General features: G+C 46.2%; 1 protein-coding gene across 36 annotated transcripts in view; it reads left to right on the top strand.

Moving 5' to 3' along the window:
- The first annotated feature begins 283 nt into the window (after window positions 1-283).
- SRPK2 (SRSF protein kinase 2) overlaps window positions 284-19,166 on the top strand; it is a 228,849-nt gene continuing 209,966 nt past the window's right edge. For 4 of the 36 annotated variants that reach the window (XM_070265376.1, XM_070265375.1, XM_070265374.1 and 1 more), the window contains exons 1-2: window positions 5,427-5,568; window positions 6,080-6,134. In XM_070265376.1, the coding sequence (XP_070121477.1) occupies window positions 5,442-5,568; window positions 6,080-6,134 (182 nt within the window). In that variant the 5' untranslated portion in view covers window positions 5,427-5,441. Of the gene's footprint in view, window positions 553-5,065; window positions 5,177-5,426; window positions 5,569-5,803; window positions 5,993-6,079; window positions 6,135-6,808; window positions 7,048-19,166 lie in introns of those variants that run through there. The other 32 variants (XM_070265401.1, XM_070265392.1, XM_070265390.1 and 29 more) reach the window with 15 other exon arrangements.

The raw sequence follows: 19,166 nt of genomic DNA, 5'->3' as shown, positions 1-19,166 counted from the left end.
TTTAGTCTGAATGTTGAACTGGAAATTCTTTTTCATTTCTGCAGCTGAGACAGCAGCCAAATGAGAGGTCTCTAAGGCCTCTCGCTCGCAAATCAGAGGCACTAAAGGAAAGAAGGAATGACCCCTTGTGGTGGTTTAAAAATAAGTGCACACGTTCTCTGATAATTCTCCTTTCTAGAAGCTGTTTCATTCCTCTCCTTTGAGATGGGCTATACTTGCTTCTAATGAATAGAATGTGGTGGCAGTGACGGATTGTGACTTCTGAGGGTAGGTCATAAAAGCCATTGCAGTTTCTCCCTTGCTCTCTCTTGGACCATTCACTCTGGGGGGAGCCGGACCGTCAAGCAGCCCTATGGAAAGATCCAGGCGGAGGAAGTGAGGCCTCTGTGAAACAGCCGGCAGCAACCTGAGGCCTCCCTCTATCAGCCGAATGAGGGAGCCATCCTGGTAACACATCTCCCAGCCTTACTCAAGCTTTCAGATGGCTGCAGCCCCAGGTGACATCTTGACCCTCCAGCCAAACTGCTCCCAAATTCCTGGACCACAGAAATCGTGAGATAATGAATGCTTGTTGTTTTAAGTTGCTAAATTTGGGAGAAATTTGTTAGGAAACAATAGATAAGTAATACATCATATATACAAGAATAGCTAATATTTATTGAACACGTAGATCCTTCTCTAAGCACTTTATGTGAAATAACTCATATAATCCTCAGAACAAATGTATAAGATGGGTAATATTACTACCTGCATTTCGCAGATCAGGGAACCGAGGCACGTGGGGGCCAGCCTGGTGGCGCTGCGGTTAAGTTCGCATGTTCCGCTTCAGTGGCCCAGGGTTCACTGATTTGGATCCCGGGTGCCGACATGGCACCACATGGCAAGCCATGCTGTGGTAGGCGTTCCACATATAAAGAGGAAGATGGGCACGGATGTTAACTCAGGGCCAGTCTTCCTCAGCAAAAAGAGGAGGATTGGCAGCAGTTAGCTCAGGGCTAATCTTCCTCAAAAAAAAAAAAAAAAAAGGAAACCGAGGCACAGAGAAACTGAGTAACTTGCCCAGGGTTACCCAGCTAGCTAATGGCAGAACTATGGTTTGAACTCTGGCAGTCTGCCTTTACTGCTCCGTACGCTAACTTCCGTGCTATACTCTGTTGTAATCGTGCCAACACCACTGAGAATACGCTCTAATGAAACAACAAGAGGCAGGCTGAAGCTTCATAATAGAAAGTGGAGATTGGATATAAAGTAACTTTCATAAAACTTTAAAGCATTGGAGAGTCCTTAGAAGGAGGCTGGGTTCTCGTCCACTAAAGGCCCAAGGTGGGTTATGTGATCTCTCAAGTCTGCTTCCAGTTTTATGATGTACTGATTATACCTTCTAAGCCACAACACGATTTAGTAGCTTTACTTGGAAATACCTGAGTGCAATTGGATTTGCAGCATTCTTTAATTTTTTTCAGATATTTGATAAAAATTAATATGATGTGTTTGTCTTGAATTCCGTTGTGCTAGGTAAGGGACAAAAATGCATATATACCGCCCTTTTCACTTCTTTTGGGCTGCTAAGAGACAAAAATATATCCAGTTCTACTATTTCCCCTTCTTAATTATAATATTCATATAATTAGTGATTTGACTTATGTAGCAATAAAGGATGGTAGAACTAAAAAAACTAAACGCCTACTCTATCACTTTATTTCTTCTTTTTTTTGTGTTTCCTATAAAATGTCATTCTAAACTGTGATGCATGTGAAAGAAATTTTTAATTTCCCAATCAGCAGAGACTGGGTCTACAGTTTGTCATTCTTTCTTTAAGCATCTATATAGTATGTGTAAAGCTGTTTACTGATAATCAAGTTGGTGTATTTTAACTTAATAAATTCAAAGCGATTCACAAATATTCTAGGTAGCAAATATAGTTCTCTCCTAATATACAGAAGTGAAAAGACTGGCAAGACCGCCTGGAGGTCTTTAAGTGCGAACTTTTCAGTGAGGCCTTTTCTAAACATCTTCCCAACAAGTTGCTGTTTGTTTTTTCTTGTCTAGGTGCTGTGGCCATCTAGTAAACATTGCATATATTTCACATATTTCCTTTGTGTGCTTTCTGTCTTCCGGCGGTAGAACGTAAGCTCCACGAGGGCAGGGAGATTTTTTTCGTGCTTTATTCTCTGCTGTAAACTCAATACCTAGAACAATGTTGGCTACATAGCAGGTGTTGGAGAAGTATTTGTTGAACAAATGGGCGCAAATAGATGGGGTATGGTCTCCCAACTAATCTTAATGATAATCACTATTCGTCGAATAGTTACTTACCTTATTTGATTATCACATTGATCTAGGACGAGTGGAATTAATATAATTACCATTTTCCAGATGCTGTAGTTAAGGAACTTGCCCAAGGTTATGCAGAAATTAGGTAGCAGAAGTGGGTTTCAACATTAAGCTAAGTGAAAGAAGCCGGTGACCGAAGGTCGCATATTGTGCAACTGCATTTATACGGTCTCTCCAGAATAGGCAAGGCTATAGAGACAGAGAGGAGATTAGCGGTTGCCTGGCCTTGGGCAAGGGGAGGTTGGGGGAAATGAAGACTGACTGCTCATGGGTATGGAGGTTCTTTTAAGGGGACAAAAATGTTTTAAAATTCAATTGTGGTGGTTGCACAACCACCCTAAACACACTGCAGTCTGAACTTTAAGTGGGTGAATTGTGTGGTATGTGAATTGTATCTCAATAAAGCTCTTACAAAGAATAAAAGCAACTGGTTTCAAACTCAGATTTCTTTGGCTTCAAAGCTTTTAATCACCTTCTAGGAGGAGCCTAGATGGGAGTAATGGCTGGTTCAGAGACCCAGTTAGGAAAAGAACAAAGTTTCCTGGAACATCTAGTGCCAGAAAGTAAAGAGGTGTTCAAAACCTGATTGGGACGTGCCCGAAGGACGCTGCAGGTTGAAAGTGTCTTCCCTGGGCAAATGTGGGACAATTGAAGAATCAAAAATCAAAGTGACACTAATTACTGTCAATATTGATACCAAAAACAAAAACAAGAAACAAGGCGTACACAAACGGTAAACAAAGCGGTGACAGAAGAAAGCTCTTCTTTACGTGAGAATGTCACCCAACTAACACAGATGGAAGGGATGGAACATGAGAATTTTAATATCATTATTCTACAACCACCATAGCAGTAATTGATTCAGGCGAGCATCATCGATGGGTGCTAACCATAGAGGGGCAGAATACTCACGCAGTCTCTAAGTATTACCTCGCTGAACTTTTTTAAAAAATTGAAGTGAAATTCACATGACTTGAAGTTAATCATTTAGAGTGAACAATTTAGCGGCATTTAGTATAGTTACAATGTTGTGGCACCATCACATTTATCTGAGCTCCAAGACATTGTCATCAGTATCAATGAAAACCCTGGACCCATTAAGCAGTTGCTCCTCCTTTCCCCTCCCCCCAGCCACTGGCTACCGCCAATCCACTTTCTGTGGATTTGCTTACTCCTGATGTTTCATAGAAACGGAATGGTACACTACATGACCTTTTGTGTCAGTCTTCTGTCACCTGGCAGCATGCTTTTAAGATTCATCCACATTGAAGCATGTATCAGTTCTTCATTCCTTTTTATGGCTGAAAAATATTTCATCGTATGTCTATACTGCAATTTGTTTATCCATTCCTGTGCTGGTGGAGATTTGAGTTGTTTCCAACCTTTTGGCTACTGTGATCAGTGCTGCTATGAATATTTGTGTACAGGAATTTGTTCGAGTGCCTGGATGTATACCTAGGAGTGGAATTGCTGATAATTCTCTGTTTAGCTTTTTGCAGAGCCGCGGAACTGTTTCCCACAGGGATTGCACCCTTTGATATTGCCACGAGCAACGGACAAGGATTCCAATGTCTCTACATCCTTGACATCACTTATTTTCCGTTAAAAAAAATTATAGTCATCCTAGTAGGTGTGAAGTGGTATCGCCTTGTGGTGTTGCTTTGCATTTCTCTAATGATGCTGAGCATCTTTTCATGTACTTATTGGCCACTTGTTTATCTTCTTTGGAGAAATGTCTATTCGAGTTCTTTGCCCATTTTTTACACAGATTACTTTTTAAATACAAAGGAAAAAAGGTACTTTTACCATGGAGAAATGATTAAATGTAACCTCACCAATAATGGAACAAAGCGACATCATAGCCCTCCTGATGCAACTTACTAAGACGGACACAACATCGTCTGTCCAGTGTACCTGACAAAGTTATGTAACTTGAATTTAAGAGGGAACAGATGAATACAAACTGAGGAACATTCTGCAAAACAGAATTGGATTCTTCAAAAAAGTCAATGTCATAAAAAGAAAAAATTATTTTGGGATTATTCTATACTAAAGGAGCTTAAAAAGACATGACAACTAAATGCAATGCGTGATCCTTGATTGTATCCCGGGTTGGAGAAAAAGTCAGCTAAAAGGGATATTTTGAAAATTTGAATATGGCTTCTGTACGTTACAGATAATAGTATTATATTAATATTAAATTTCCTTGGCATGATAATGGAATCTGATTATGTAGAAGAATATCTTTGTCTTAGGAGATGCTTACTGAAATATTGGGGGGAAAGGGTAACTGTCTGCAAAAAACTCAAATGATTTAACAAAAATAAGACAAATACCGCCCCGCACACACATACACACACACACACACACACACACACACACACACACACACACGGCAAGCAAATGAAGTGAAACGTTAAAAACTGGTGAATATGGGTTAATATGGGTGTTCATTATGTTTTTCCCATAACTTCTCCGTAGGTTTGATATTTTTGAAAATAAGTTGAGAAAGTAAAAGTCTAAGTTCAAGCAGCGCCTTGTGTTCCGTTGGGTATAGTATCTTCAGAATAAGACTAGCTGCTTTGCTCAGCTAAGAATCCAGTTGTAGGACCAAAGAGAGGGAAGGGTCAGGATGAACGTCTTTCCAAAATACCATGACTATTTAAATAAACAAAGGAATACGGCGGTTATCATCTCGTCCCACTGTCAACTCGATTCACATCTTTATTAGGAAGCATGATATGAGGCGAGGTTGGAGCGAGCGGGGCCTAAATTCGAATCATCGCTGGGTAAACTGCCTACCCTCTTTAAGACTCAGCTTCCTCATTGTAAGATGGAGAAGGTAACTACTTTGCGGGATTGTTGGGTTAAATTGCCCTACACGCGGCATTTATTGAGCTGGGCTGTAATTCAGGGGGAAAAGCTCCATCCTACTTTGCCCGCTATTTGCATCCTTTCCTTCATTAAGCTCAAGCAGTCGCGTGGGGCAGGTAAAGGTGAGCGAGGAGATGACTCCTCCAAGGTCACACAGCTGGTGGGGGACCCAGGTTGCCGGTTCCCGGTCCGGAGCCCTTTCCACGCCCGCCGGGGAGGAGGCGGCGGCGCTCATGGGGACGCAGGGATGCAGAGGCGCCCAGGGGGAGAAGAGGCCGCGCGAGGAGAGGTGCTGGGAGACCCGCGGGGGCGCGGCCCACGGCAGGGCGCACGGCGAGGCGGGCGGCGCCGGCGGCCGGAGTGCGTAGGGGCCAGGCCGGGCCGCGGGCAGGGTGGCGCGGGCCGGGGGCCGGGCGAGGCTGGAGGCCCGGGCCGCCGCGGGGGCGCGGGAGGCGGAGGCCGTGGGCGGGGGGCGCGGGGGCCGCGGCTGCACGGGCGGGCCCCGCGGGGGCGGGGGGCGCGGGGCGCGGGAGGGGCCCGGCGCGGGGGTCCCGCCCCCCCGGCGGGCGGGCGGGCAGCGGGGGCGGGGCCGGCGGGGGCGGGTCCTGCCGGGCCCCCCGCGGGAGCGGCGGCGGCGGCGGCGGCGGCGGCGCAGGCGCGGTCCCCGCCTCCTCGCGGCCGGCGGAGCGAGTGGAGGCTGCAGCCCGGCTCGGCTCGGCGCCCGCGTCGCCGCCGCGAAGCCCCCCGCCCGCGTCCCGCCGCGTCGGGATGAGCTCCCGGAAAGGTGAGCGGCCGCGGCGTTCCCTGCTGCGCGCACGCGGGCCCGCGGGCCGGCGGCCCGACCGTTAATGTGTGTCTTCTCTTTCCCCAGTGCTGGCCATTCAGGCCCGAAAGCGGAGGCCGAAAAGAGAGAAACAGCCGAAAAAGTGAGTCCACGCTTGCCCGCCCCCGGGCCCGGCCCCGCCCGCTCGGGGCCGCCGCCGCCGCCGCCGCCGCCGCCGCGCCGGGAAAGTTGCCGGCTGCCGGGCCCGGGGACGCCGCGCTCGCCTGCTGCGCGCCCGCGGGCGGCCCGGGGGAGGGGTGGCGGGGGAGGGGCGCGCGAGCCCGCGGCGGCCCCGGAGCGGCCGGGACCCGGGCCTGGGTGGCCGCCGCGGCCGTCGGGGGTGGGGAGGCGCCGGGCGTGCGCCCCCGGGCTGCGCGCCGAGCCCCAGGGGGCGCGCCGGGTGCGGGCGGGCGGGCGGCTGTTGCGTGGCTCCCACCTGGGCGCGCGGGCCCCGGAGGAAGAGGAGCCGCGGACGCGCGCGCGAGTGTGAGTGTGAGTGTGAGCGTGAGCGTGTCGCCTCCTCTTCCTCCCCGGCCCCCGCCCCTCGGCCTTTCTGCCGAAAGCCCGAGCCGGTTGTCGGGCGGCCCGCCGCGGGCGTGTTCCTGGCGCGCGGTCGGCCCCGGGAGGCGCGCGTTGCGGCGCTCGGCTTTTTCTTGCAAACTTTCTGCCCGGGCCGAGCGTGACTTGGCTGCGCGCGGGGTGCGGGCCGGCGGGCCGGGGGGCGTGTGCGCGGGCGGCCCGGCGCCTCCCCCGCCCGCGCGCTGCCGGCGACCTGATGGATGGGCTGGGGATGTCTCCGACGTGCCAGCCGCCGGCCTCCGCCAGCCTGGCTGCGGACCGGCGCCCGGGAAGCCGTTCCTGGAGAGCCGCGCCGAGACCGCAGAGCGCCGCCGCCGCTCCCTCCTTCCTCGTTTCCTTCCGAATTAAAAAAACCCCAAACCCAGCATTCAGCGTCTTTGCTCCTTCCTCTGGATGGGTGGCTTCGCTCTTCCTTTGGAGCAAGGAGTGCAAGCAAGGTATTTGGGTACTTTGGGGAATGGTAGTCCATCATCAGAAATCTCGAGGCATTTGTTTCCTTTAGGGGATTCCCCTGTAGCGTTCCTAGGCGTTTTCCCTTCCTGCTCGCCTTGATCTCTGCCTAGCGAATTTCATACCTTGATGGCATCTATGAAAACGACCTAAGTCATTGCTAATGTGGGGGTATATCATGACAGGATTTGTGTTTATTCGAAACGGAATACAGCTTGAAAATATTTTTAGGATTTCACAAAATGTGGATATGGACATCATAATGGCCTTGTTAAAAACTGCTAGAGGGAGAGAAGAGTGCTTATTAAGGACTCGAGGAACTGGTGGGTGAAAATTGGATATTGGATTCTTAAGGCGTTAAAGTAGATTGGATATTTGGTAGTTTTAGATGCTTTAAGAAATGAGTGCCAGCCTTCACGTCAATCAGAACCTTAAATTTGGGATTTCGTTTGGTGAACGACACAGGTTTAGCTTATAAGTAAGGAGAACTGTAGTGTTTATGATGCTGAGTATTGGGTTTTAGTTACAACTTTCAATTCAAAGCGCATGTCCCCATAGCCCATGATGTTCAGAAACATAAAAAGGAGTTGAAAAAAGCATGCCCCCAGTTTCGGAGATGGCTGTGTGTGTGTATATATATGTATATATATAATCTATATGTGTATGTATGTTATATACACGTGTACATTTAGAAAAACAGTTTTAGTTAAGTAGGTCAGCATATGTTCCGTATTTTCATGTTTCAGGGTAGGACTTCCCTAGTGGCCAAGAGCCTTTTTTGATGTGCGTCAGTTTGGATTTATATGGTGTGCTTATAAAGAATTAGCGTATATCTATATCAGCTTTTACTTTTCTGATTTATCTATCAGTTTCTTCGTTGTCTCTTGTATTTATGTGATAAGATTTGAAGGGAAGCCCCCAGCCGATGACTAAATGAACTGGTAGGTCAGCAGGGTAATTAGCACGGGGGGACCAGCCCAATTATGTAACTGTTTGATTGACACAATGTCATTTTTCACTTAATTCTTGTATCAAGACTTTGTTTTAAAGGGATGCCAGATATGGTTTATTTGTTCATGTATTCAACAAGCTTTTGCATGCCTTTCCTAGGAGACGGTGACAGAGCTCTGAACAGGACAAGCACAGCTCCTGATGAAGCTTACACTCTCTGGGGGCATGGGGAGCACCCCAAAGAGGGTGACAAGATGACAACTTCAGATAGTGCTAAGGGAGAGGGAGAAGATGGGGCGCCTTATGAGGGTGACAGATGACATTGGAACACTGTGCCAGGCACTGTGCTGACCGCTTTACGTGCCTTTACCCCTTGTGACAGCCCTGTGAGGACGATGCTGTTGACACCATTTTACAGATGAGAAAACGGGGCCACAGCATGTGTGAGTAACATGCCCGCCTGTTCAGTTGCACCTGGGCAGCCTGGGACCAGATTCCACACTCAACTCTCTGAGGAGGTGACGTTTGAACAGAAGCTAGAATGAGGGGGAGGAGACGGAAGTGTGGCGGAGGCCCTGGGGAGGCATGCCGTGCTAGGAATGTTGGAGGAACCAGAGGTCAGGGTGGCTGGGGGGCTACTGTGGAGGATGGGGAAGGGGGAGGAGTCCGAGTGGGTAGGCCTCGCCCTGTGGGCCATTGGGAGGCTTACGGATGGAGTGACAGGGTCTGAGTCCTGTTTTGGAAAGAGCACTGGCTGTCACTGTGGAGAGTGGCTTGTGGGTGGCAGGGGAGCTGGCCGTCTGTGGTACGTGGGAAACCTTCGTGGCTGGGTTCAGGGTGCAGGGGGTGGCGCTGGGGAGAAGTGGTAGTAGGAGGGACTTCAGGGGCCTGGTGGTCTCGGAGGTGTTCCTCCTTCTACGGATGGTGCTGACAGAGGTTAAGGTCACACTTAGTTTGGACCAGAATTCAGGTCTCCTGATGCCCAGGGTTTTTGCTTTTTGATTAATTCTCCAGAGGAGGAAAAGGAGTAATATGTCTGATTTGAAACTGTGTTAATGTAATGATTGGCAGACTTGAGTTATGTGACTCTGTGGGCCTGGCTTGATGTAGTAGGATCTGCTTTTGTCATTATGTGCTTGTGTATGCAAGCTGGCTCTTCATTCATTTTAGTTCAGTTCAGTTCTCTGAGCGTCTGTGAACTGAGCCAATTCCTTTAGGCTACGTTTTTAGTGTACAGAAATTTGTAGTTGTCAGGAATGAGATGAAGGTTTCTCTTCTTAGCTGAGTCAAAATTTTAATCTCATCAGATTGCTCCTGCGAGTTTAGTGTGCTAATTATTAGTTGTGCTGCTTTGTGAGTGACAGGCAGCAGGAAAGGGCTACGGTGTCATTTAATCATGGATCTTAAGAATTAGCTAAATCACGTGGCTTGGGTTAGACTTTTGCTTAGGCGCATGTGTATATGTGCAAAGTTTTTTAAAGATCTTTTTTATTTATTCGTTTTTTTCCCCACATGTAACTTTTTCTTAATGAGACATCATTCACGTACCGTAAAGTTCATCTTTTAAAGTGTATAATCCATTGGTTTTTAGTATATTCTCAAAGCTGTACAGCCATCATTGTTATCTAATTCTAGAACATTTTAATCACCCCAAAAGAGAAACCCTGTACTTGTTTAGCAGTCAATCCCCATTCTCTGTTGCCCTCAGCAACCACTAATTTATTTTCTGTCTCTATGAACTTACCTGTTCTGGATATTTCATATAAGTGCAATCATACAATATATGGTCTTGTGTCTTATTTCTTTCACTTAGCATAATGTTTTCAAGGTTCATCCACGTTGTAGAATGTGTTGGTACTTGGTACCTTTATATGGCCAAGTAATGTTTCATTGTGTTGACACACCACATTTTCTGTGTCCATTCATCCATTGATGGACATTTGGGTTCTTTTCACTTTTTGGCTATAAATTACTTTTTAACTCTTTTTTTTTTAATTAAAACTTTTTATTAAAAAATGTAAATAATAGGACTCACAAGAAATTGCAAAAATAGTATAGAGTTCCCTGTGTACTCTTCATCCAGCCTCCCCCAGTGGTGATATCTTCCATCACCATAGGACATTGTCAAAACCAGGAAACTGACGTTGGCACAGTACTGTTAACTCAAGTAAGATTTCACCAGTTTTTACATGCTCTGTGTGTGTTTGTGTAGTTCTGTCAAGTGTTATTGCGTGTGTAGATTAGTGTAATCATCATCATGATGAGGATGCAGGACTGTTTCATCAGCACAGAGAAACTCCGTCTCGTTACTGTAATAATTGTACCCTCCTCTCAGCCCTCACGCCTGGCGAGCGCTGGTCTGTGCTCCGTCACTGTGATTTTGCCGCTGTGAGAATGTTATGTAAGTGGAATTATACGGTGTGTAACCTTTTCAGATGCACTTTTTTCACTCAGCATAGTGCCCTTGAGACTCATGCGTGTTTTTGGGTGTATGCGTGCTCATCCTTTTGTTGCTGACCAGCATTCGCAGTGTGACTGTCCCACGGTTTATCCACTCACCTGCCGAATGACGTTGGATAGCTTCTGGTTTTTGATTCTTCCAAATAAAGCCGCCGGTCATTTGTGTACAGGTTTTTATGTGAAGATGTTTCCATTTCCGTAGCAGAAATACTCAAGAATATGATTGCCGGAGGACTTCTCTGTGTATTTTGACTTTATAGCAAGTTAGCAAGTGGGCCTCTTGGTGTCTGCTGTTCCCCTCTCTCTTTTCCTCTGCACGGTGTCTGTGATCTGTGTGCTGCTGCTCATGGGTTCTGCACTGTATCCTTTGGGCTCTTGACTTTCTGTTGGTAGGTGGGTCCTGTGGGTTGTTGCTTATCTGTTTTGACTGCTGCAGAAAATGTAAAGCATGGGGTTAGTGGCACTGGCTCAGTAAGTCACAGATGAGACAATTTAGGAATGCTGTCTTACAGGTTTGTATCTTTATTAGGTAAGCCATAACCCTTCCCTGTAGTACACACTCAAGTGCACAAGCCCATGACTTTGGAATACTGCCATGGAAAGTAATCACGTTTTTTTTGTGTGTGTGTGTGAGGAAGATTGGCCCTGAGCTAACGTCTGTTACCAATCTGCCTCTTTTTGCTTGAGGAAGATTGGCCTTGAGTTAAGATCTGTGCCATACCTCCTCTATTTTGTATGTGGGACACCACCACAGCATGGCTGCTGACGAGTAGTGTAGGTCCACGCCTGGGAACCAAATCAGGCCGCTGAAGCAGAGGACGCCAAACTTAACCACTAGGCCATAAGGCCAGCCCTGGTAGTCTCTTATTTTTGACCTGTTTTGTTACACATTTCTTTATTCAACAAAGCACTTTTGCTTACGAGCCATATAATTGAAGACGATGAAGACACAGGAAGCAGATACCTGGTGCTGGGGTCTGTGTTGGGGGCTGGAAAGGTTCGGTGGGGTGAGCCCACCACTGACAGGAGGGTAGGAGAGATGGCCTGGGCGTGGACCACTGCAGGGCAGTGTGGTGAGCACTGTCAGGTTTAGGTGTGGCGGTGCTTTGGTGGCTCTGGGAGGGTTCAGGGAGAGACCTTGTTTGTAGCATTACAGTCTATGCCGTTCTGTGACGGGGGGGGCGGGGGGGGGTGTTCTGAGGAACGCGTCCTGGGGCTATTTCATCATCGTGGGAACATGGTAGAGTGCACTTACACAGACCTGGGCAGCACGGCCTGCTGTGTGCCTGGGCTCTCTGGGACTAATCTTGGGGGACCACCATCATACACGCAGTTTGTTGTTGACCGAAACATCATTATATGTTGCATGATTGTGTTATTTTAATGAAATAGCTTTATTTTTTTTAATGATTAAGTAATGTGGTCATGGTAAGAAAAATCAAACAGTACAGAACAGTTTAAAGAACTAAACGTTAGTTGTAGTTCTGCCAATTATTTTGGCATATTATCCTTTTACTTGTGCATATTTTTGTTTTTAAAAAATTGAATTATACTGGGGCCAGCCCAGTGGCACAGCGGTTAAGTGCACACGTTCCGCTTCAGCGGCCCAGGGTTCACTGGTTCGGATCCCAGGTGCGGACATGGCACTGCTTGGCAAGCCATGCTGTGGTAGGCGCCCCACATATAAAGTAGAGGAAGATGGGCATGGCTGTTAGCTCAGGGCCAGTCTTCCTCAGCAAAAAGAGGAGGACTGGCAGCAGATGTTAGCTCAGGGCTAATCTTCCTCAAAAGAAAAAATTGAATTATAGTATATGTATGTGTATTAGGCATATTATCCTTTTACTTGTGCTTTTTTCTCCTGAGCTTTATTGAGATATTATTGCCACATATGTAAGTTTGAGGTCTATAACATCATGATTTGGTATATGTATATATTGTGAAATGATTACCACAATAAGGTTAGTTAACACCTCCATCCTTTCACATAATTACCATTTTTTTTTTGGTGGTGATAACATTTAAGCTCTAATCTTTTAACTTCCAGGTTTGTAATACAGTGACGTTAACTATAGTCTACTTGTGCATATTTTTGTTTTTAAAAACTTGAGTTATAGCATATATATATATATATACGCATGTGCGTATAATAAAGTAGTAACGTGCACTAATTTTAAGTGTACAGCTTGATGATTTTTACATACCCGTAAACCCACCACCCGGATCAAGATATACATCCTTCCAGTGCCTGCAGGGTTCCTCAGACCTCTCCCAGTCTGCACCCTGCCACCCAGGGGTAACCGCTTTGCTGACAGCTGTCGTTGTTGGTTAGTTTTGTCTGTTCTTGAACTTCATGTGGATGAAACCCTGTAGAATCTACTCCTTGTCTGGCTTCTGTGACCCAGCGTGCTGTCTGCGGTTTGTCCGTGTTGCAGGTGGCGATAGCACCGTTCGTTCGTTGTTACTGCCTTGTAGTCCTCCACTGAGTGGATGCACCACGGCTTCCTTTTCCTTCTGTCGAGGGCTCTTTTTTCCTTCAGTTTTCAGTCATTATGAATAAAGCAGCTGTGTACATCCTGGGACACATCCTCTTGTAGACTTGCGCTCGTTTCTCTTGGGGACGTGCCCTGGCAGTGGAATTGCTAGGTTATGGGATAGGGGTATGCTTAGTGTTAGTATTAATTGCAAAGGTATTTTTTTCCTAGCTTTATTGTGAGATAATTTTGATTGAACTACTTTCCATTCTCACCAGCAGCCTGTGACAGTTTCAGTGGCTCCACATCTTTGCCATACACACTCGATAGTGTCATTCTTTTTAATTTTAGCCATTCTGAGTATGTACTGATACCTCATTGTAGTGTTTTTTTTTTTTTTAGATTTCATTTTTTTCCTTTTTCTCCCCAAAGCCCCCAGTACATGGTTGTATATTCTTCGTTGTGGGTCCTTCTAGTTGTGGCATGTGGGATGCTGCCTCAGCGTGGCCTGACGAGCAGTGTCATGTCCACGCCCAGGATCCGAACCGGCGAAACCCTGGGCTGCCAAAGTGGAGTGCACGAACTTAAGCACTCGGCCATGGGGCGGCCCTGAACATCTTTTCATATGTTTATTGGTCGTTTGAATTTTCTATTTTGTGAAGTGCCTATTTGGTCTTTGGCCAATTTAAAAGCAAAATTGGGTTATAAGTCTTTTTTCTTACAGAAAATTTCGACAGTTTTATTGAGATATAATTTACGTACCATACAGTTCATCTACTTAAAATGTACAATTCAGGGGCCAGCCCCGTGGCTGAGTGGTTAAGTTTGTGTGCTCTGCTTCGGTGCCCCCAGTTTCGCTGGTTCAAATCCTGGGCGTGGACATGGCACCACTCATCAGGCCATGCTGAGGCAGCGTCCCACATGCCACAGCTAGAAGGAGCTGCAACTAGAAGATACAACTGTGTACTGGGGGGTTTTGGGGAGAAGAAGAAGAAAGAAAGAAAGAAACAGATTGGCAACAGATGTTAGCTCAGGGCCAATCTTAAAGAAAAAAGTACAATTCAGTAGTTTTTAGTAGAGTCACAGAGTTGTGTTAAACTGGATCTCAAAGAGCCAGTGCTAATTTGCCAAGTAAATAAGAGGAGGGAGTGAGGGCCCTCCAGGCGGAAGCACGTTGCGGTGGGTGTAGACATGTGCAGGTGTCAGATGGCGTGCCGTGTTCCTGGAATGTCAAGCAGGTCGGGAAGGCTGGGGTGCAGGGCGTGGTGAGCGATGAGTGGGCCTTACTGCTTTGAGGAGGTTGACAAGGGGCTGGGGAGCTGATGAAAGGCGCAGACTGAGATTTTTAGAAAGATTCCTTTAGCTACTGTGTGGAGGATGGCTTAGGGGCCAGGAGATCCATTAGGAGGCTGTCGCAGGAGGCTGGCACAGGTATTAAAGGAGTAGAATATGCTGGGCTCAGTGTCCAGTTTAATGTGGGAGGAGAGTGGGAAGGGTCTAGGATGACCCTCCGGTTTCTGAGTTAGCTAAATTTGTGAGTGGTGTAGCCATTCGTCGAGGGAGGGATTGCAGGGCAGCCTGGGAAGAGCTCACGATGGCTTAGGTTTTCTGTTCGAGGTGTCTCAGTGCCTTCAAGTTAGAGACATTGGTCAGCGCAGCTGGGGCACTGGGAAGAACTCTGGTTAGGAGATGTAAATTGGGGATCAGTCACTCGTCAGCCATGCTGTGGAGGTGACCCACATACAAAATAGAGGAGGATTGGCACAGATATTAGCTCAGGGACAGTCTTCCTCAGCGAAGAAAAAAAAAAAAACCTAAAACAAAACATCCTCCCAGACCTTGCTGGAATGTTACATAATACATGATATAGACATCATGTTATCTTTGGAAAATCCAGAACACTCTAATGGGGAAACATCTGGCCTCAAGGATGTGGACCTGTGGTCATTGTGCAGCACAGGTTGGCTGTGGTTAGTAGGCTTTTGCTGTTGCTGCCTTACGTTTTCCTAAATGATTTATCCGGTTGTCCTGACTCTTGCATTTCCCCGTATGCTTGAGAATCGAGTGTGTTGACCGCTCTGTTCCTCTTTAGCTCCGCGTTGTTTTCATTGCTGTAGTTTTGAGTACATTTTAGTTTGGTTGGGTGAGGGCTCTCCCACGTCCCGCATACACACTCTGGTACTCTTGTTTTCGGAATTTTTCTGGCTCTTCTTGCAAATTTATTCGTTAAGTCCTATTTCCAAGTCCCTGCCCTAGTTTGTTTTTGCCATTTGGTTTGAGATAATATCGAATTTGTAGATTAATGTAGGGAGACCTAACAAGTCTTGAATTGGAAACACGTTTAAAAAATTATTTTTAAGATATTTTGTACCGTATCTGGAAACTATAGGAGAATATAAAGAAGAAAACAAAACGACTCATATTGTCACCGTCCAGCAAGACAGGCACGGATAGGACATTGTTAATATTTTGATACAGTTCCTTCCAGTCTTTTTTTCATCCTCGTGTTTTTTATTTGCTTAATCATCTCCTATATAATTTTGTATCCTCCTTTCTTTATTTTAACATTTTGTCATAAACACTTTTAATGTCCTTAAAAACTTTTCATAACCAATTATTGATGACTGTGAAACATTCTAATTTACTTAACTATTTAATTTGCTTAAATGTTTCTCTATTGCTAGACAAATGTTTCCTGTTTTCAGGCATTATAATATTTCAGTGACTGTCTTTGTCTGCATTTCAGATTTTCTTAGACTTTGTGGAGTCTCAGAAATGGAAATATTAAGTCAAAGACAGTGAAGCTTTTTTAAGGCTCCCAAAGTTTGGAAAGCTCTTTTTAAAGAAGAGTCAACAAGGCTGGAACTAGCTTATTGTGGGACATGAAGAGGAAAAGCAGTAGAAAATGACAGAATTCGTTTGACTGAAAATGTTCTGCTTGATGAAGCGTAAGGAGAAGTTGTTTGGAGAAGGGACTGAGAGCTGTCTTGGGCGCCCTGTGAAGGGGCGCATGTCCGGGAGGCATGTCGGAGCACTCGGTGCCCCCGGGGGAGGCTGAGAGCACACAGTGAGGACGGTTCAGACAGCGAGTGCGGCTCACTGCGGGAAGAAGGCAGAGAGAAGAGGGCTGGGGCCCGAAACCTGGAAAATGCCTGCTGGGGCATAACACAGGACAGGAAGCTGAAGAAGATCGGGTTGAAGAGGATAGATGAATGGGGCAGAGAAGTCTCAGGAGCACGGGGTTTGAGAAGAGGTCTTTAGATTTGTTAATTTAGTTCATCACTGATGGCCTTCATATTTCAGGGGTTAGTATGTTTCCTTTTTGCTTTCTTTTTTTTAAATCGTGACAGTTTATGAAGAATTTGCCTGTCGCTGTCGCGTTATTTGATATAGGCCGATTGTATTATTTGTTGCTGACTGAGGATTAAAGGGACTTTGGTCTTGCTCTGTTTGTATTAGAGGTCTAATAGGGCCCCCAGATTTTTGGCATCAGATCTTGTGTTCTTTTCGTACCTGCGGTCACCAGGTTTTTAAGCTTGTAGCCTGCCTTGACTCCAGGGGCATCGCCAGCCAAGGTGGCAGGCGGCACAGGGTCCTTGAGACCCCTGGTGGCGTTAGAGAAGTTGGTGTGGACAGTTATTAACCAGAGACTCGTCTCTCTCTGCTGTTTGGTGGGGAGCCTCATTTTGTGTGTGTCTCCAAGGTTGTGTTTCAGATGGAGTTTGTGTTGTCGGATACCTTATGCACCTGAATGTAAGACAGCCTGGGTTGTAAGTCCCCTTGTTCCCCAGTGAGACGAAGAAAATTTATACAGCTCGAATATGTACATTTTAGAGATACAGGTGGAACGTCAGATGTTTACCTCTGATGTTTAATTTTTTCAGTTAATTAAAATACGTTTAAATCCACAAATAACTTAATACATTAATTTAGAAATACTCTTTTCTGGTCTTTTCGTGATACATCTTTATCCAGACATTTCACAACTGCAGCATCAGTGATTGTTCTCGTTAGAAACGCTTTCTCACTCACCACACACACAGAGTTGTAACTGTGTGAGGGGTGGATGTGTCAGTTAACCTGGTTGTGGTCCTCATTTTTCTTTCTTTCTTTCCTTTTTTTTTTTTAAAGATTGACACCTGAGCTAACAGCTGTTGCCATCTTCTTTTTTTCCCCCCCCGTCTTTTTCTCCCCCAAACCCCCAGGACGTAGTTGTCTGTTCTAGTTGTGAGTGCCTTTGGCTGTGCTGTGTGGGAGCTGCTTCAGGACGGCCTGACGAGAGGTGCCGTGTCCGCGCCCAGGATCTGAACCGGCGAAACCCTGGGCCACTGAATCGGAGCGCACGAACCTAACCAGTAGGCCACGGGGCCGGCCCCTGTGACCATCATTTCACAAAGATATGTATGTCACATCACCATGTTGTACACTTTACATAGATGCAGTTTTGTGTGTCAGTTATACCCCAATAAAGCTGGGGAAAAAAGTTATCACAATTGCAGAACCTGAGTAATCGCTCATGGGGACTCACCATTAGCTTCTCTCTGTTGTCTCTTCCTAAAAATAAAGAAGGTTTTCAAACATGTTATCGAATGCTTTATGAATCAGTTAATAGCTTTCCACAGCACATGATATCTCTTCTTAAAAACTTCCTTCCAGCTCTATTGAGAAATAATTGCCGTACATGACGTGTAAGTTTAGGGCGTAGAGGCACAGTGCGATGGTTTGATTCACGTGTGTGGAATGATTGTCGCGGAAGGTGCAGCTAACTGCCATCATCTCACGTGGATGCAATAAAAAGGAAGAGAAAATTTCTCCTTGTGGTGAGGCCTTATAGGATCTCCTCTCTCCACTTTGCGGCATAGCACACGGCAGTGGTAGCTCCTGTCACGTTGGGCATCGCATCCTAAGGCTTGTAACTGGGAGCTTGTACCTTTTGACCGCCTTCCTCCGATCCCCCGCCACCCCCTCTAGGAACCGCAAATCTGATGTCTTTATAAACTATATTTTAGAGCAATTGGAAATTCCTGGGAAAGCCGTGAAGATGGTAGAGAGAGAGCACACTTACTTCAGCCCGAACGGAGAAGCATCATTCTTGAGTCTGTATATGATCCCGACGCTGGGATGTTATCCAAGCCAGAACTAACCATTTGCAAAACTCTGGGACCTTTTTTTCCTCATTCGTTCTATGGAATTATATTTGTTACCACAATTTGATGATTTACTTGCTTTTTAAAGCAATTTTTTTTTTTGAGGAAGATTAGCCGTGAGCTAACATCTGCTGCCAGTCCTCCTCCTTTTTGCTGAGGAAGACTGGCCCTGAGCTAACATCGGTGCCCATCTTCCTCTACTTTGTATGTGGGACACCTGCCACAGCATGGCTTGATGTGGCGCCTATGTCCGCACCTGGGATCCAGACCCGCGAACCCTGGGCCACCGAAGTGGAGCGCACAAACTTAACTGCTGCGCCACCGGGCCCGCGCTGCTAAGGCAATGTTTTTAAAAAGGCTTGTGTGTAGCATTAATGGGCTTAATTCCAAAATTCACCCAAGGAATAATTCCAAAAATGTGTTGGACTTATTCACCTCCTTTTAGATTGATGTTACTGGGTTGATGTCTCTAAGCCTCCCGACTCGGTATTGATTAAGTGATTTCAGACAGTCCCCCAAACGGGTCTCAGTCGGGGAAGAGCGTGTCACCCCGTCTCCCCTCTTCTCGGTCTGACGAGGACTCCTGAGCCGTGCGCCTCTGGGAATGACCTTTCTCTGCCATGGTACACAGGGCATGGTTTCTTACCCTCTGCCATCGAGCTTGGTGTTCCTGAAGTCCTGATTGTTCATTTCCTCGTGTCTGGAAGATTGTTTTTGCTTTATTGTGTTAAAAATAAGATAATCAAAAGAGCAGTCTGTCATAATAAAGCCTTTGTGAGGGCTAGAGTATAAGGAAACTACCTCTTTTTTGAGGGATAATTTTTGGGAAAAGACCATCGGTTATGTTTGGGCATATATGATACTTTATGCTGTGTTCTTAGCTTGTAGACAACTCCTATAAAGTGTATATATAATGTTTTGCCCCCGATATTTGACTTCAGTTCCACATTGAATATCTTTGTAGTCAAACTACTTTGCTAATAAGTTTAAAATTAATAATTGGTTTATCAATTCCAGAGTGCATTTATTTCAGCTATCTCTTGGACAAATTATTAATGTAAGTATTTTTAGGCGTTC

The sequence above is a fragment of the Equus caballus genome, chromosome 4 (assembly GCF_041296265.1).
Source record: "Equus caballus isolate H_3958 breed thoroughbred chromosome 4, TB-T2T, whole genome shotgun sequence".
Lineage (NCBI taxonomy): Eukaryota > Metazoa > Chordata > Mammalia > Perissodactyla > Equidae > Equus > Equus caballus.
Note: the sequence above shows the minus strand (reverse complement) of the source record. Positions and strands in the feature narration are given on the sequence as shown.